The 19,753-nt window shown below is 40.1% G+C and overlaps 1 protein-coding gene across 8 annotated transcripts in view; it reads left to right on the top strand.

Moving 5' to 3' along the window:
• The window catches only part of lpgat1 (lysophosphatidylglycerol acyltransferase 1), a 133,838-nt gene that overhangs the window by 72,949 nt on the left and 41,136 nt on the right, over positions 1-19,753 (top strand). For all 8 annotated transcript variants that reach the window (XM_060831490.1, XM_060831491.1, XM_060831489.1 and 5 more), the window contains one exon: positions 16,497-16,623. In XM_060831490.1, the coding sequence (XP_060687473.1) occupies positions 16,497-16,623 (127 nt within the window). The remainder of the gene's footprint in view (positions 1-16,496; positions 16,624-19,753) is intronic.

Here is a 19,753-nt window from a genome sequence, read left to right as displayed (position 1 = left end):
ATGATCCTGTGGGCCTCTTTTTCAATGTCATAATTACATGAGTGCTACCTCCATGCATCTTTTTCATGACAACAGATCATATCTGAGATACATAACCTAAGGGGTGTGACTGCCTTTTGAAACAAGTGCCAGGGTAAATTTCTCTCACCAAAGGGATGCATTGTCCATAACTTATACTGTACCTCATGAACTCTAAGCTGAATTTCCCTTGAGTTGCAGATGTTAGATGTAGTTGCCAGTGATCAAACTGGTGTTCATCAACTCCTAGATTCTACATACCACCTGCCCTGCCATTTTTGTTGTTTTATTTTAACTAATTAATTTCAAGTTTAGAAATATCACTCCACTGTTATCTTATGCAAAGTAGTTCCGGTTAAGCTACAGATGCTGTAAGTGTGATGCAGTACTTGTATATCTCCAGTATTGGTCGAAAGTACTGCATTACGTTTAGAAGGATACAATTTTAAAGTTCACGAATTAATCGTTTTCCTGCACACTTGAGACTGAAAAAGAGGTTTAGTAAGTAATACTCCTTCCCTTTCTGCAGTGAATTCCCATCAAATTGCCATGTTGACATTCATTACTTTTTGCACTTTGATTTTATCATCTGTGCTCAGTCTCTGGAAGTATTAGAGGACATTTGGCCAGATAGACTTGTGAAACCGAGCGACAGAAGCAGGTGATTGGATAATTTGAATCTTAGTGATGGAGTTGTCAATGGATTTATCACACTTCTTGGGATGAAATTGGAGGGGAGAAAGGCTTAAAGACCTTGCGCAGTTGAGAAATTAAGCTGGGGTTATTTTTGTATTCTAGGATGATCTTGCACATTTACTAAAATGAAAGCAGGACCCAACGGTACTTTTCAGGGATTGAGACAGATCTGGTATTGGATGGCTAAACTGCTTGTCTACCATGCCTTTTCAAGTCTGCTCCTTCAGAAGGAAATTCGCTTTGGAGGCAATTGAGAGAAGGTTCATGAGGTTGATTCCTGGGATGAAGAGGGAGGATTGGATGTGTACTCCATGAAATTTAGAAGAATAAGAATGAGGGGGTACTGAATAGAAGCAAGTTGTTGCTATTATACTTGGCTTTGGTGAGTTTGCATCTGGTTACTGTGTGCTATTTTGATCTCCATGCCTAAGAAAAGATGAACTTGCTTTGAAGTCATAGCAGCAGAGATTTTGCTCATAATTCCTGGGTTGAGGCGATTGTCATATTTTTTTAAAAAATGATTGAGCAAATTGGGTCTGCATTCTTTAGAGTTTAGAAGAATGAGAAGTAGTGTTACGGCTTACAAGAGAATGGTTAGGCCACTTTTGGAATTCTGCTATAGGAAGGATGTTGTGAAACTTTGAAAGGGTTCAGAAAAGATTTACAAGTTGCCAGGGTTGGAGTGTTTGAGCCATAGGGAGATGCTGAATTGTGTGGCTGGGGCTATTTTCCCTGGAGGGTTGGAGGCAGAGGACTAACTTTACAGAAGTTTATAAAATCATGATCGGCATGGATAGGGTGAATAGACTAGGTCTTTTCCACGGGATAGGGGAGTCAAAAAGTAAAGGTCATAGGTTGCCCCTTAGGTCCCTTCCACATCTTTACCCTCTCATCGTCAACCTTTTCACACACCGGGTAGTGCATGTATGGAATGAGCTGCCAGAGGAAGTGGTGGAGGCTGGTACAATTACAACATTTGAAAAGGCATCTAATAGGTATTTGATTTAAGAAGGGTTTAGACCATAAAAGACCATATGACAGGAGCAGAAATTAAGCTATTCAGCCCCTAGAGTCTGCTCCACCATTCAATCATGGCTAATAAGTTTCTCAACCCCATTCTCCTGCTTTCTCCCCATTACCTTGATCCCCTTGATACTCAAGAGACTATCTCTGTCATAAATATACTCAGTGACCTGGCCTCCACAACCTTCTGTGGCTGTGAATTCCACAGATTCACCACACTCTGGCTGAAAAGTTTCTCATATCTCTGTTCTTGAGGTTTTCCCTTTTACTCTGAGGCTGTCCCCTCTGGTCCTAGTCTCTCCTACCAATGGAAACATCTTCCCAACATCCACTCTTTGCAGGCCATCCTTCTAAACTCCATGAAATATAGACCCAGGATCAAGAGACATGAAGATCAAGCTTCATGACTCTTGATCCTGGTCACAGAAAACAGTGTAGAGGAATATGTGCCAAATGCTGGCAAATGGGGCAAGATTAAATTAGGATATCTGGTTGGCATGGATATGTTGGACCGAAGGGTGTATTTCCATGCAGATCTGTGATTCTATGACTCGAATACAAAGTAAAGTAAACAGGTAAAATTCTGAAGGACTTGATAGGGCAGATGCTAAAAGACTCTTTTTGTTTGTCAAGGAATCTAAAATTCAGATCACAGTCTTCAGTTAAGGGGAGTGATCATTTAGGAATGAGAGGAGAGATTTCTTCACTCAAAGATTTGTGATTCTTTGGAATTTTGTTCCTTCGAGGATTGTGGCTTCTCCATCATTGAATACATTTAACATTGAGGCAGATATTTGGTGTCTCAAGGAACTTAACATGTGCAGCAGGCAGGAAAGTGGAGTTAAAGCTCATGATCTGTCAGTTATTCCTGATTGTATTTCATGGAGGAGTCAGATGCACCAGCATATGGTATAGTCCTCTTCTGATTTCTGTGTTAATGCATGATTTAAACATGTAAGATGTTGGACAGTGGCGATAACCTTTGGAATACTCTACCCCATAGAGCAGCAGAGGGTGAGTAATTGCATGTAAGTCAAATCTGTAGTGGACAGATGTTTGGCCTTCAAGTCCATGGGGGATTATGGGGGACCCAAAAATGAAGTTGAGGCTACAGTAAGATTAACCATTATTTTGAGGGGACAGGATTATATAAACAACATATTCACGACTTATCAACATTTTAGATGAGGGAATCCAGTGTGATATTTTGAAATTTGCTGGTGAGACACAAGTTCAGATTCTAAAATGGAGCGGTGGCATTTGTGATGGTGTTAGACAGGAACTTTCAAACGTTGATTGGAGGAGAATATTCGTAGGCAAGGGGATGCCTGGCAACTGGAAGGCTTTTCAGTGAGATAACGAGAGTTCAGGACCAGCATTTTCCAGTCAGTGTGAAGAGCAAGGCTGGCAGAAGTAGGGTACACTGGATGACTAGAGATATTGAGGCTCAAGTCAAGAAAAAGAAGGCTGCTTATGTCAAGTACAGGCAGCTGGAATCAAGTGAATCTCAAGGAATGTAGGAGTACACGAGGGAAATCAGGAGGGCGAAAAGAGGACGCACAATAGTTTTGGCAGGAAAAGTAAAAGAAAATCCTTCACAAAGGAGAATTTTACAAGAATATTAAGAGGTAAAAAGTAACAAGGGAGACAATAGAACCCTTTAAACATTAACAAGGTCTGCAATTTGTGGAGCCACAGGAGACTGGGGAGGTCCTAAACCAATAATTCCAGACACTATTTACCGTCGAAAGACATGGAAGCTTGGGAACTCAGAAATACATAGTGATGTCTTGAAAAGAGTCCACAATACAGAAGAGGCGGTGCTGGAGATCTTAAAAGGTAAATCCCCAGGGCTCAATCAAGTGTATCACATGACATTGTTGGAAGCTAGGGAAAAAATTGCAGGGCCCTTAGAGGAGACATTAGTATCATCAAAAGTCACAAGTGAGGTGCTAACGTTGTGCCATTATTGAAGAAAGACTGCAAGGAAAAGTTAGGGCACTACAGACCAGTGAGCCTAACGTCAGTGGTGGGTAAATTGTTGGAGGGATTCTGATAGACAAGATCGACATGCATATGGACTGATTAGGGATGGTAGTTATGGGAAATGGTGTCTCACAAACTTGTCTTTTGAAGAGGTGACTAAGAAGATAGATGAAGGCAGAGTAGTTGATGTTATCTACATGAATTTTAGTAAGGTAGACTGGTGAGTAAGATCAGATCACTTGAGATCCAAAGAGAGCTAGCCAGTTGCATATAGTCAAATTGCTTGACAGTAGAAGACAGAGGGTGGTGGTAGGGGGTTTTGTTCAGACTGGAACTCTGTGACCAGTAGTGTGCTGGAGGTTCAGTGCTGGATCTGCTGTTGTTCTTCATTTATATAAGCGATTTGGATGTGAATATAGAAGGCATGGTTAGTAAGTTTGCAGATGGCATAGTGGGCAGTGAAGAGATTATCTAGGAGTACAATGGGATCACTATCAACAGGGCTAGTGGGCTGAGGAATGGCAAATAAAGTATAATTCAGATAGGCAAGACTTGCACAATTAATGATAGGGCCCTGGAGAGTGGTGTCAAACAGAGAGACCTAGGACTGCAGGTATGTAATTCCTTGCAAGTGGCGTCACAGATGGTAGTGATGAAGACATTTGGCACGCTTGCCTTCATCAGTCAGAGCACTTGAGTTCAGGAGTTGGGATGTCATGTAACAGCCGTAAAAAGCATTGGTAAGGCCATGTTTGGAGTACTGTGTACAACTCTGATCGCCTTGCTATAGGAAGGAAATTATTAAATTGGAAAGAATGCCAAAAAGATTTTCAAGAATATTACCGACACTGAAAGGTTTGAGTTATGAGAGGCTAGATAGGCTGGAATTTTTTTTCCCTGGAGAGTAGGAGGCTAAGTGGTGACCCTATAAAAGGTTTATAAAATCATGAAAGGATAGATAAGATGAATAGCCAAGGTTTTTTCCCAGGATAGGGAATCTAAAACTAGAGGACATAGATTTAATGTGAGAGGGTAAATGTTTAAAAGGGACCTAAGAGGCAATCTTTTCACACAGACTGGTGTGTGTATGGAACAAGTTTATAGAGGAAGTGACAGATGCAGGTGCAGTTACAACGTCAAAAAGACATTTGGACAGGTATGTGGACCGGAAAGGTTTTAAAGGGCTGTTGGCCAAATGCAGGCAAATAGGACTAGTTCAGTTTCGGAAACCGGTGAGCATGGACGAGTTGGCCTGAAGGGTCTGTTTCTAGCCAGTATGACTGGCTTAAAATAGGCCTGTATGGTGAGAAAATATAAAGAGGCTTCAGGGCGACTTAGACAAGTTGAGTGAGTGGCAAAATGCATAACAATTGCAGGATAATGTGAAGTGAAATTAAAAGTGTGAAGTTTCTCACTTCAGTAGAAAGAACAGAATTGGCAGCACTATTTAAATAGTGAATAGATCGGTGCAACAAGCAGTTAGGAAGGCCCATGGTAAGCTAGCCTTTATAACATAAGGGTTTGAATACAGGAGCAAGAAGTCTTGCAGCTGTACATTGCCTTAGTGAGGCCATACTGGGAGTATTATGTACTGTTTTGGTCGCTTTACCAAAGCGAATAAATGCATGACATAGAGTGGCTGCAGCAAAGGTTCATCAGATTGATTACTGGGATGACTGGTTTGTCGTCTGAAGAGTGTTTGGATCAACTGGCCCTATGTTCGAATGAGAGGAGAATTTAGACTTGGTACTATTAGACTTAATCCAGCTTTACTACTTTGCCATTGAAGCAGTGGCAATCACTACATTTAAGATAAACTTGAAAGCTACGAAGCAATGCAGCATTTCAGAATTGTTGGTGACATGGATTTACAACATGTACATCAATTGGAAAAGGAATAAACAACTCCAGTGTGTCACTAGTTTTGTGGAGGGTGAAATTAAGTGACCAATTTCTTTTGTTTTTTTTCTTCTATTGATTTGGAAAGCCAAACTACTGAGGGATTGCAAAATTCTTTAGTGTGACTGGTTTTAAAAAAATATACCCTGGGACACAGCAGTTCTGAGAGTAAAGATTGGAATTGTTAGAAATATTCAGCACATCTGACAGTATCTATAAGAGAGAGCGAGCAGTGTTCTGATTTAAAAAGTTGTTGATCTGAATGTTAAATGTTTTTTCACAGATTTTGCCAGAATCTGTTGCCAGCATTTTCTGATCTCATTTCAAAATTCCAGTAATTGCAGTATATTACTATTGTGCTTTCAAAATCTCTCTTTGAACCTTAATTGTTTGCACAGAATTATCTGAGAATTGGAAGGGTTAAATAGCAAATTACTTCTGCTTCAATTTCAAAATAATAGCCAATACCCATCTGGAAAGATAATTATTGTCTGCATTTACTTTTCTTTGAAAATCATTCAAATTTAAAGTAAGTTGAATGCCTTTCTGTCTCTGGTCAGAAAAGTTCACTGATGAAAGAACATGGATACTAATGTTTATAATGAGACTGAATTAATATAGTTTTTAAAACCTCTAATCTCTCCACCTCGCTACCTTTGTGACTTTCTGATGTTTACATGAACAGAACTGATTATGCATTTCAGATTAAACTATTACTTATTGCAGTTAAAATTTATGTAATTAGTTTACTCAAATAATCCTCAAAAAGCTTCACCTGTGGATAATTTACTGAGTGCAGCATTCCAAAATGAAAGCACAATTTCAGCTATTTCTTTTAGTATTTTTCCCCTGGGGATTTGTCAAATATTTTCATTATTCTAAATGTTTCACACAGTTGAAACTATAAACATTAAAGAATTATTCTCTTGTGGGTGTGAGCGTCAATGGAAAGTCCAGCATTTATTGCCCATTCCTAATTTGTTCTTTTGAATAGTTTAGATCAACAGCAATGTGGTTAATTCTTAGGTCATGTTAAGCTAGATTCAATAAGGATGGCAGCTTTACTTCCCTAAAATGCATTAGTGAACCAGATAAGGTTTTTTTACTGTCTTCTGTGATAGCTTCATGGCCATCATTACTGAGACTAGCTTTCAATTTCAGATTTTATTATTTGAAGTTCCACCAATTCCACACTAGGGATTCTAAGAAATGCTATGATAGGATTTCAACTTGTGTCTCCTGAGTATTAACCTGCACTTGCATTTTTCTAGCCCAGTGACATGAGAGTATACTATCATTCGTTTAAATAACGAGCATCTTCTGGCCATCATTTTGGGTTCTGAATCAGCCAGTGAAGGTCTCAACACAAATACCGTATTGCAAACGAATGATCAAAATTAGAAATATTTACATTGACTCCCTTGCTTTTTAAGTCCTGTGATCTGACGTCAGTTTTGATTTTCACATAGTTTATTAGGTACAGTAGGATTGTGATTATATAACTGGATGAATAATCCAGTAATTTGATGTAATGATCAAAAAACATTAGTTCAAATCCAATGCTGGCGGTTGGGGAATTTAAATTTGGTCTGTTAAACGGAAACAAAATGATCATAAAAATGTTAGTACCAGTTATAATAGCCATGAAACTATTGAGCTGTCATTTCTTTTTTAAAAAAATCTGAAAATTAATGAGCTGTTAGGAAGGAAATCTGGTGTATATTTTCAATCTTGCCTATGTGTGATGTGCCTACAGCAATATGGTTGACTTGCAACTGATCTCAGAAAGTGGCCTAGCAAGCAACACAGTTGAATTAAATCTGAAAATGGATATAAATCAGAAATTGAAAGGGAGGGAACAACTCAAGAAAATTACAATTACCAGGGAATTAATACTGAGTAACCTGTTAGAATTGCAAGTTAATAAGTCCCTTGGACAGGACAAACAAGGTTAGGAATACATGAATGGTAGGGCCCAGAGAAGCACGAAGAATTAAAGGGATCTTGATGTGCTTGTCCGCTGTTCCCTTAAGGCAGGTAGATGAAGTGGTTAAGAAGGTATCTGGGATTCTTGCTTTTATTAGGTGGGGTGTAGAGTTTAAGAACAGTGAAGTTATTCTGTAACTGTATAAAACGTTTGATTAGGCAACGGCTAGAGTACTGTGTGGAATTCTTGAATCCACATTGAATGTGATTACATTGGAGCGGGTGCCAAGGAGATTTACCAGGATGGTACATGGACTGGAGAGTTTTAATTAAAAGTTTAGATTGTGGTTATTTTCCTTGGAGCAGAGGAGACTGATTGATTAAGGGGGGGCGTAGACATAGTAGACAGGTAGGAGTTTTTTTTTAGTGGGGGGTATCAGTGACCAGGGGGTCATTGATTTAAGGTAGGGGGCAGGAGGTTTGGAGGGGATGTGGGAAAATATTTTTCATTCAGAGGGTGATAGAAATCTGGAACTCACTATCTGTAAGCGTAGTAGAGGCTGGAACCCTCCATAACTTTTCAATGTTTAGATGAATACTTGTAATGCCAAAGCAAATAAGGCTTTGGGCCAATAGCTGTGAAGGAGATTAGAATAGTTAGGTGCTTGCTTTTGACTTGCATAGACTTGACAGGCTGAAGGGCCTTTTTCTGTGCAGTAGGCCTCTGACAGACAAACCAGAGATGGTTCAGTGATATACAGTCAGAACAAAGTTGCTCTAGGAATCAACAACTTTGACTTCAGACTCCATGAAGTCTCCTGCTGTAAGATTAGACATAGATAAGTAAACCTCCTACTGACTAGCTGAGGGAGGGTAATAGGAGATAATGAATCTGTACTCCCCTCTATTGAGCACCACCTGGAAGCACAGAGTAGCAGGGGCATGGAATGATAGGGCTTCAGTGCCCATTGCCAAGCTTGGCTTGATAACACCCCTGCTGACTGACTTGCTGAATGCTGTAGGACATATTTGCAAAACTGGGCCTGTAACAGGTAATAAGAAAGTCAGCAAGAAGGAGAAATCTACTAATTCTATTTTGTCTGTGTATCACAACTCCACCCATCCATGACAGTGTTAGTAGGAATGATCTCACTAGCTAGTCCTCTGACTTTTGCACTCACTGTGTGATAATTCAGTTATACTATATATTGTAACAAATAGGTAGCTATGGGCATAATTCAGCAGATGTTTGAAATGAAGCTCTTTTAGTGTTATTATGTATGTTAAATAAATCTTTTATTATTTGCTGAGAGAAATGTTGACAGTCATTTCCTGGATCCCGTCACTTGCACACCAGGAATCTCAACATCAAACGTGGGATAAAAGGATGACTTGTTCTTTTTGATCACTTACCACCAAGTTGCTGACCGTTTGCATTGTGTGAGATGCAAAGTACAACAACATAAACTTGAAAGGAATAATTTCCTCTTCAGACCTCATTTAACAAAAAATGTGATGGAAAATGTCTGTTTGCATTCCCATGTCAGTAATTTGAAGAGGGTAGGACAATGGAGTAGTGGTAATGTAATTGGACTGGTAATCCAGATAATGTTTTGGGAATGCTGGTTCAAATCCCTTAGAAATTGGTGAATTTTGAATTCAATAAAAAATAATCTGGAAGAATAATCTGAACTAATGTCGACAATGTAACCTGTTGATTGTCATAAAAACCTATCTTGTTCACTATTGCCCTTAAGAGAAGGGCATCCTTATCTGATCTGACCTACATGTGACTCCAGACACTCAGCCATATTGGTTGACTCTTAACTGCATTCTGGACAATTGGGAATCGACAGGAATGCTCTAGTAAGTGACATCTATGTCCTATGAATTAACTTGTAAAGCTTATTATAATTGGAAACTTCTATGAACACAATTCTATGTGAAAAGTCCTCAGTAGTAGAAATAGATTGTAATATTGAAACCAAGAATTTTCTGAAGAAAAAGTAAGTTTTAGTCATCTAAGTGAGCTTATTTAGTCTTTAACAGAAAACAGTACAACCAGCAAAGTATTTTTTTTTCACTCCATGTTATTGTCCAAGATCTGGATACACTTCAGAAGTTCCCCTGCCTTTAATAGTGTTGCTGCCTGAATTTATATTAAAATAATTTTTAGTACAATAATTGAAGCTCCCACTTTCATTAGTTGAAGGAGACAGTTAGGTATACAGAGGAATCTTGATTATCCGACATTCGATTAACCGAATTTTGGATGATCCGAACAAGATCGCAAGGTCCCAATGCATGGCTGATTGTTAGTTGGCATTCGATTAACCAAACAAAATTCTCCCCTTCGGATAACTGAGGTTCCTCTATAATCAGAAAGAGTTCTCTTGCATGTTTGATCTGGTGTCTGGAGTCAATGTCTAGGTGTCCTGGGGTCACTGTCTCAACTTTGTCATTACATGAGCATCACAACCGGGTCTTCCCTGTCTTTGGAGCAGGATACACTCAGAATAGTGATGAAGGCATCTGGAATGTTGGTTTAATTGTTTCATTCTGAGAGCATGCCTACATCAGGCCATTGTTTGATTGCTCCCCCAATTTTGACATGAAACCACAGATGCAAGGAGGAATTTGACTGGTAGACTGTGTATGTTTTTGTCACGTCTGAATCCATTGCCCCTCAATCCAGTTTTATTGATTTTGTTTTAATAGCAGTTTTATACAACTGATTGGCTTGGTAGGCCATTTCAGTTGATTTTGCTGAGTGTCTGGAGTCACCAGGTCAAATTTGGTAAATTTGCTTTCCTATTGGATAATAGTGAATGAGGTTTCTTTTAAACAACAGATCATAACTTTGTAGTTGTCTTGTCTTACTTAGTGGCATGTGAGATATAAAGGCATGTGTTACTGTTCATTTGTATAGCTAGAATTTTCCTGGAACAGATCACTAACCTGTCAACAGAGGCTATATACAGAGCTGCACACTCTACATCAAGCTTGGCTGACCAAGACACACTCCTATTGTCACTGCCTATATAGTCGATTTGTAGGTTGATAACCAGGAAACTTGTTATTGTTATCTGGTCAGGCCAGTATGCAACTCTAGCACATGTTGTCTTTTAACCACTCTCTGAATGGCTTCACAATCCTCAGTTGGATCCAAACTCCTCATTTTCTCAGGGCAACTCCGTATAGGCAATAAATGGCAGTTTTGCCAGAAAGTGACTTAGTGAGAAAGAGACTTCAGGTGCTGAAAGTACTCAACATGTTCATTCAAAAAAACCTGGGGAACTTGTTCCTAATATCTTATTGACAATGCCTACAACCTAGAATGAAGATCGTCTGGTTTTTTTACACTCTTCAGCCAGTGGATTTGAAGGCAGGAGGCAAGGGCAAAGGACAATTCAGTAAGTGGTCCATATAATATGCGCATAGGGGTAGAATTAGACTATTTGGCCCATTGTGTCTGCTCCACCCTTTCATCCCCTTACGAATCAAGAACCTATCTATCACTTTCTTAAATAAGAACACCGAATGGAAAATTCACCACGAAGGTATACAGAAAAGCCACACACACAGACCAAGTCCTGAACTATGAAAGCAACCACCCCAACACACACAAATGAAGTTGCATCAGGACATTATTCAAAAGGGCCACAACACACTGCAGCACACCTCAACTACAAAAAGAGGAAGAAGAACACGTTTACAAGGTATTCAACAAAAACGGACACCCACGCAATTTCATTAACAGATGCCGCAGGGAAAGACAACGAAATGAGGACATGCCACAACCCAAAGGACTGGCCACACTCCCATACATCAGGAGCATTTCTGAACTGACAGCCAGACTGCTGCGACCACTAGGACTCATAACAGCACACAAACCAATAGCCACACTCAGACAACAACTCACCAGGACCAAGGACCCAATTCCCAGCATGAGCAAAACCATGTGGTTTACAAAATCCCATGCAAGGACTGCACAAAACACTACATAGGACAAACAGGAAGACAGCTAACAACCCGCATCCATGAACACCAACTGGCCACAAAACAACACGACCAGCTATCCCTAGTAGCCATACACTCAGATGACAAACAACATGAATTTGATTGGGACAACACCACCGTTATAGGACAGGCCAAACAGAGAACAGCCAGGGAATTCCTAGAAGCATGGCACTCATCCACGAATTCAATCAACAGACACATCGACATAGACCCTATATACCGGCCACTGCAGCAGACAGCTACTGACAACCAGAAGCGGCAGATTCAAACCAGTATAAATACTGGAGGAATCAGCACAGAAGCGCTTCACAGGAGGCTCCCAAGCACTGAAGATGTCACCTAGAAAGGGGACGAAACGTCTGCAAGAAAAACTCCCAGCTCGGCGAACAGAACCACAACAACGAGCACCCAAGCTACAAATCTTCTCACAAACTTTGAACTGTCTTAAATAAGCTAAACTTGGCTTCCACAGCCTTCTGTGTCAGAGTTCCACAGATTCACCACACTGGAGAGGGTCACCTCTTCACACTGAGGCTGTGCTGTCATTTCCTAGTCTCTCCTACAAGTAGAAACATTTTTTCTATGTCCACTGCATCCAGGCCTGTCAGTGTTCAGTTCATTTCAAAGAGATTCCACCCTTCTCTTTCTCCACTACCCCCACCCCCCACAAATCCCCATCCTTCTAAACTTTGATACAGATCCCCAGTGTCATCAATTGTTCCTCATATAACAAACTCTTCATCCTGGGAACATTCTTGTAAATGTCTTCTGGAGCTCCTCCAACAGCAAGCAATCCTTCCATAAGTACAGGTCCCAAAACTGCTCGATATTCTGAATGGGGTCCAACCAGATTCGTATATAGCCTTAACAGGAGATCCATGATCTTGTGTTCTAGCTCTCAAGTTAATGCTAACATTGCATTTGCCTTCCTAAGTGCCAACTGAACCTGCATATTAACCTCGACAGAATTCTGAATTAGTACTCCAAAGTCCCTTTGTGCTTCAGATTTTTGATGCCTTTCCCCATTTAGAAAATAGTCTGTATTCTTCCTATCCAAATGCATAACCTCACTTTCCCTCACTGTGTGTGTGTGTATTCCATTTGCTACTTCCTTGGCTACTCTCCTAGCTTGTCCCAGTACTTCTACAACCTCCCCACCTCCTGAATTCTACCTGCCCCTCCACCTGTTTGTGTCATGTGCAAACTTAACAACAATACCATCTCTGTCCCTTTGTCCAGATCACTAATGGACAACATGAATAGTTGTGGTCTCTGCAGAACACCACTAGTCACTGGCTGCCATCCTGAAAAAACTCCTTTATCCCCACTCTCTACCTTCTGCCAGTCAGTCAATCTTTCATCCATGCCAGTATCTTGTCACTAACACCATGGGCTTTTATCTTATTTAGCTGACTTCTTTGTGGCACCTTTCAGAGGCTTCCTGGAAATCCAAATAGATAATGTCCACTGGCTGTCTTTGCTCGAACTTGCTCATTAACTCCTTCAAGAATTCTACCAGACTTGTCAGGCATGTTTTTCCCTTGATGAAGTCAGGCTGTATTTTATCGTGCACGCCCAAGTATTCCACACTCTTATCCTTACTAATGGACTCTAAACTCTGAACAATGACAGAAGTCAGGCTAAGTGACCAGCTGTTTATATCAGCTATTTTCCAGTCATCTGGGAAACTCTCTGACTCCAGTGACTTCTGAAAGATAACCATCAATGCCTGTACAATCCCCTCAGGTATTTCCTTCAGATGTAGTCCATCTGGTTTTGGGTGACATATCCACTTTCATGTCTTTTGCTTTCCCCAGCACTTTCTGATGGCCAGCACATTCGCATCTACCCCTTGATTCTCTTGAAGTTCTGTTATACTACTAGTGTCTTCAACCATGAAAATTGATGCAAAGTACCTCTTCAGTACCTGTTTCCCATTATTACTTCTCCAGCCTCATTTTTTAACAATCCAATGTTCATTCTTGTCTCTCTCACCTTTGATAGAGCTAAAAGAAAAGTCTTGTAATCTTCTTTTATATTACTAGCTAGCTTAACCTCTTATTTCATCATTTCCTTCCCCTATTGCTTTCTTAGTTGTCCTTTGTTGGCTTTTAAAGTCTTTCCAGCCCTCTGGCTTTCCAGTAATCTTCACTACATTTTTGCATTTTTTTCTTTTGCTTTTAAGCGGTCCTTGACTTCCCTTGTCACATAGTTGCCTTGTCCTCCGGTTATGTTCCCTCCCTTGGGATAATTTCTGTTGTGCGTCCTGAATTACCCCCAGAAACTTCTGTCATTGCTACATCACTGTCTTCTCTGCTAGGCTCCCCTTGCTCAACTTTGGTCAGCTCTTCCCGCAAGTCTTTGCCATTACTTTACTCAATTGAAATGCGGTTACATCGGATTCTAGTTTCTTTTCCTCAAGCTTGCAGGGTGAATTCTATCATTTTATGGTCCCGAATCAGTTCTGTCTCATTACACATCACTAAATGCAGAATTTCTGTTCCCAAGTGGGTTCTACCAGAAGCTGCTCCTGGGCGGCACGGTGGCACAGTGGTTAGCACTGCTGCCTGTCAGCGCCAGAGACCTGGGTTCAATTCCCGACTCAGGCGACTGACTGTGTGGAGTTTGCACGTTCTCCCCGTGATTGCGTGGGTTTCCTCTGGGTGCTCTGGTTTCCTCCCACAGTCCAAAGATGTGCAGGTTAGGTGAATTGGCCAGGATAAATTGCCCGTAATGTTAGGTAAAAGGGCTAAATGTAGGGGTATGGGTGGGTTGCGCTTCGGCGGGTCGGTGTGGACTTGTTGGGCCGAAAGGCCTGTTTCCACACTGTAAGTAATCTAATCTAATCTAAATGTTTGCTCCTAAAAGTTGTCTCCTAGACATGCTTTGAATTCCTTTTCTTGGGATCCAGTACCAATTGATTTTACCAGTCCATCTCTATGTTGAAGACCCCTTAAATAAGTCCCATCAGGGTTTTTTTTGTGATTCCTCAACTCCACCCATATTTTTCTATGCCTTCTGATCCTATTTTGCTTCCTGCTATTGGTTTAATTTCATTTCGTACAATCAAGGCAACCCTGCTGCCTCTGCCCATCTGCTTGTCCTTTTGATAGGACAAGTGTCCTTGGATATGTAGTTCCCAGCTGTCATCCCTTTCCAGCTATGTTTCTGCGATGCCCATAACATTGTACCTGTCAATTTCCATCTGCAGGACAAGCTCATTTGCCTTAGTTTGCACACTGACTGCATTTAAGTACAACACCTTCAGTCCTGTATCGATTTCCCCCCTCTCCCTTCTCATAGCTGTTCCCTTAATAGCTATGCCTGAAGTTATACAGTGTCCTGTTACTTGTTCTGGAAGCTTTAATGTTTCCTGAGCCAGCCTTCCCTTTTAACTAGTTTAAAGTTCTTATGACCACCTTACTTGGCCTTTCAGCTCGAAGCTGAAAATGTGTTGCTGGTTAAAGCGCAGCAGGTCAGGCAGCATCCAAGGAACAGGAAATTCGACGTTTCGGGCAAAAGCCCTTCATCAGGAGGGCTACTTTCAGCTCGAATCCTGGTTCCCAGATCAGCGGAGGTGATCTGATCAGGTGAAGCCCATCCCAATAGTACAGTTCCCTCCTGTCCCAACACTGGTGCTAGTGCCCCGTTGAATAGAAATAGTCTCTTCTGCACCACTGCTTTAGCCATCTGTTAACTTTACTAATCTTCTTTATCTCTGTCAATTTTCAGGTGTTTTGGATAATAATCTGGAGATTATCACCTGTGAAGTCCTATTCTTTAATTTTTTTTCCAAGTTTCTGGTATTCCCCAACCTCTTGCCTTCTTTTTCCTATGTTGTTAGTTCCAACATGAACCACAATAACTGGATTGTCCCTCTCCCACTCAAATATCCTTTCAAGCCTGTTCAAGATGACCCTTATCTTGACGTGAATGACCTGATCTGCATGATGCTTTGCTTGCCTGGACTCTTGATCCTGCTTATAAATGATGCTGTCTAAACTCACAAATATTGAATCTCCTAACACTATCATGTTTCTTTTTGCTTCCCTGCTTGAATAATCTTTTGTACCTTGGTGATCAGTTTTCCCACCTTCCCTCATCCACACAGGGAACAAGTACCTTGGACCTGTTGGACAAGCTGAGGCTCTTCTAATGCTAAATTCAGGATCTTTCCACCTGCTTCACTTATAAAATGGTCCAAATGTGCTTACCCATCTGACTTGTACCCCACTGCTACCTCATTGCTTGAGTGTCTGGAGTCACATATAGACCAGGATAATAGATTTTTGTTTCCAATAACAATAGTATCAGGTGGTCAATCCACAATTGAAGCTCTTACATGCCTACTTAAGGACCTCATCCAGATGCCATTGAGTTAACCAACAGTGGGAAAATTCTGTGCCAAATGGCTAAGCCAACAGATTTTTCTCGGTTGGTAGCAGCTGGAATGCTTCCTTCCTTAATGTCTTCCCTGAACCACAACAGAGCAGCCATTCTCCTGACCTCCTTCTCCACGTCCAACTTGTTAGGCAGCAGTAGAGACTGCAGTGCTACATAAAATCAAAGTCTACGTTTTTTTGAGTGACTGTAAGGATAAGGAGAAGTGTAAGAGAGCGGGACTCAGAGTTACTCTTTCAGAGAAGTGGCATAGACCCTGTCAAATTGCACCTTCTGTGCTATAACAATTCTATGAATTGTAAAATTGGTGTTAATTGTATGAAATTATGAACACGTTGATACTGTATACTTAACTTAATTGATGAATTTAGCCAGATGACAGTGGTTTGATGAAGTCGCAACCATGTTTGGTTAGAACAAATTATCTACAATGTACATGCACCTTTCCCACCTCAGTAATTACATTAAGGACTACATATCTCAAAAAAGAAAGTTGCTTATTTTTTTTTAATCTCTGTTCTATGTAGTGGAAAAACAAAGAGGCCTCCAGTGGGTTATAGACATTACCATCGCATATCACAAAGCAAAGCCAATAGACATTCAGACTTGGATAATTGGTTACAGAAAACCAACAGTCACACATGTGCACTACAGGTAAGTCCTGTTGATCTGTTAAATCTTTAACTGAATTCATGTATTCTTTAACCAGCTGTAATTGGGATAATGTGCTTGTTTAGTAGAGTACAAGAGGGATTTGTTTTGATCGCATTCCCTTGTCACTATAAGCTACTGCTTTCTCTTCCCCGATTTAATTCTCTATCATTGTACCAAACTTATCACTTTCTTTCAAAGAGACAGAGAATTATTCCAAAATGCACACAGCATTTGCAACAAAGTAGATGATTTAAGGCAAAAGAAATTGAAAATGGATATGATCTAATTGCCATTATAATAACATGGCTGAGGGTGACCAAGGAATATTTGACGATTAGAAAGGATAGGCATAAAGGAAGGGGAGATGGTGGTAAACTAATAATAAAGAATGGGATCGGTCTATTAGAGAGGAAGGAGCTCCAATCGAAAGAACAAAATGCTGCTTCTTACCTCCATTCTAACAGGTTCTGCAAGGGATAGCAAACGTTGGTAGGGGTTATTTGTGGGCCATCAACTAATTGTGGTAGTGTGGGTCATGACTTTAATCAGGAGATTGGAGACTCATTTAGCATGAGTAATACAGTAATCATGGGTGACTTCAATCTGTGCATAGATTTGGTAAACCTAATGAGCACTTACGATGTTGAGAATGAGTTTCTGGAGTGTGTAGGGACTGTTTGTAGAGCAGTATGTTGAGAAAAATATCAGAATGCAGGCTATTTTAGATTTAGTATTAAGAAATGTAAAAGGCCTAACTGATAATTATGTTGCAAAAGAGCCTTTATAGAATCATATAGTGCAGAAGAGGTCCTTCAAGACATTGAGTCTGCACTGACATGCGAGAAACACCTGACCTTCAACCAAATCCCATTTACCAACACATTGTCTGTAGCTTTGAATGTTATGACGTTCCAAGGGCATGAGTGGGCATAATATGATAGAATTTTACATTGTGATTGGGAGTGAGTTCATTTATCTTGAAGCCAGGGGATTACATTCACAGAGAGGAAATTATGAATGTATGAGGAGTAAATTGATTGAAGTGGATTCAATAAATACATTAAAAATGACTGTACATTGGCAATGATTCTTTAAAGAATGATTGTATAGTTTACAGCAACTCTACATTCCTTCAAAGCACAAAAACCCAAAAAAACACAGTCAACTTGTGGCTAATGAGAAATTAAGGATGGTATAATGTTATGACACCAATCAGCCTTTCAACTTCTCTATCTGCAGCACAGTAAAATTAGAACTTTCAAAGACACTCAAAACTGACCATAGTGGTTTCTGACCAATATTTAAATAAATAAACCCAGACATTGCAAACAATCAATCTAGATATCAGCTTTTATCTTAAACAAAAGACTTAGTAATTTATTAAGTATAATAACGTTAGCAGAGCAAAAATTAAATAAAATAAATGAACCAGACTATGCCATAAACCCCAAAATCTTCATTTTTCAGCCCAATTCACACAAAAGACAGGCATCAAACCCAATTAAGTGATAAATAAAAGAAAATAGCAAAACTGGCTAGATTAAGTGGTTTTCTTGATGCATTGTTCCAAATCTTTTTGATTTTCTTAAGATGTCAGTCAGGGTCACCTTTACAGTTCAGTTGGTTCAAGGTGTAATACATATTTTCTATTCTTTGAACTTCCCAAAGATGATAAGGAAGATTTAAACATGGAACTTTCAAATATCCATGGCTGTTGCATCTGCAGCCAGATTTCTTTTTCCCTAGAAAAGAGTCCAAAACCCAATTCAAACTTTATCCCCTCTCTGACTGACTGACTGACTCTCCTGAGGTCCCAGCAACCATTCAAACTCTGTATTCTGTTTGAACATAAGGTCTTTTCCAGGTTTGCTGGAATTAGTTCCCAGATATTGACCTTCTTAATTGCCAACTTCTGTCTGTTTTAGATGTAATGCTCTTCCCTAGTAATAAAGCATTTGCAGAATCTTGATTAGGAACCAACTGGAAATTAACTTCCAGGCCTGGCCTCACGTTTAAACCAAAGCTTATTTGATTTGTTCTCCTTATAATTCAAGCTGTTAACCACAATCCAAAAGTCAACTTTGGCTCACAGCTCCAAACTAAAATTGATTTAAGAATAATGAAAAATCAGCAATAAAATAAATGGCCTATGTTGCCAAAAATAGTGTTGAGAAAATTTTAGAAACTGATAAGGAAAAGGAAAATAGAATAGGAAATGGAATAAACTCAAAAAAAATTGTGATTTATCTGAGGAAGGAAAATGATACCGTAGAAGGTGTACAACAAAGATTCACTAGACTTGGTGAAAAATGCTTTGAACATTTCATTAATACTAAAGAATATGGGATGGGGGGGAAGTTAAGTATATCACCATCACAAAAGAAGCAGTGTTAGATGAACTAATGGGGCTAAAGATGGATAAATCCTCTGCAATGATGCATTGCATCCACGGATCCTAGAAGAGGTAGCTACAGAGATCGTGGCTGCATTGGTTAAAAGTTTCAAAAGGACGTCATATCCAGGAAACAGTGAATGGGGGTAAAGGGTTCCACAGGGATCAGTGCTGGATCTGCATCTGTTTACAATATATATTAATGATGGTGTAGGTTTGATATGCAGACGTTTCATTACCTGGCTAGGCAACATCATCAGTGGCAACCTCCAAGTGAAGCGTAGCTGTTGTCTCCTGCTTTCTCTTTATATCTTTCTCCTGGATGGGATTCCTGGGGTTTGTGGTGATGTCATTTCCTGTTCGTTTTCTGAGGGGTTGATAGGCTAAGCAAAGACATGCCAGAGGCCTGGTACTCCAACCACAACGCCAAAAACAAACACACAGATCTAAATGCCATCTATCAACCCCTCAGAAAAACGAACAGGAAATGACATCACAACAAACCCCAGGAACTCCATCCAGGAGAAAGATATGAATAGAAAACAGGAGACTAACAGCTTTGCTTCACTTGGAGGTAGCCACTGATGATGTTACCTAGCCAGATAATGAAACGTCTAGATATCAAACCTACAGCTCAGCGAGTAAACCTCAACCTGAGCTACAATCTTCACAAACCTTGCAAAAACATATATTAATGACTTGGACAAAATAAGTGAATGTACTGTAGTCAAATTTGCA

This window comes from Hemiscyllium ocellatum, chromosome 10, assembly GCF_020745735.1.
Source record: "Hemiscyllium ocellatum isolate sHemOce1 chromosome 10, sHemOce1.pat.X.cur, whole genome shotgun sequence".
Taxonomy (NCBI): domain Eukaryota; kingdom Metazoa; phylum Chordata; class Chondrichthyes; order Orectolobiformes; family Hemiscylliidae; genus Hemiscyllium; species Hemiscyllium ocellatum.
Note: the sequence above shows the minus strand (reverse complement) of the source record. Positions and strands in the feature narration are given on the sequence as shown.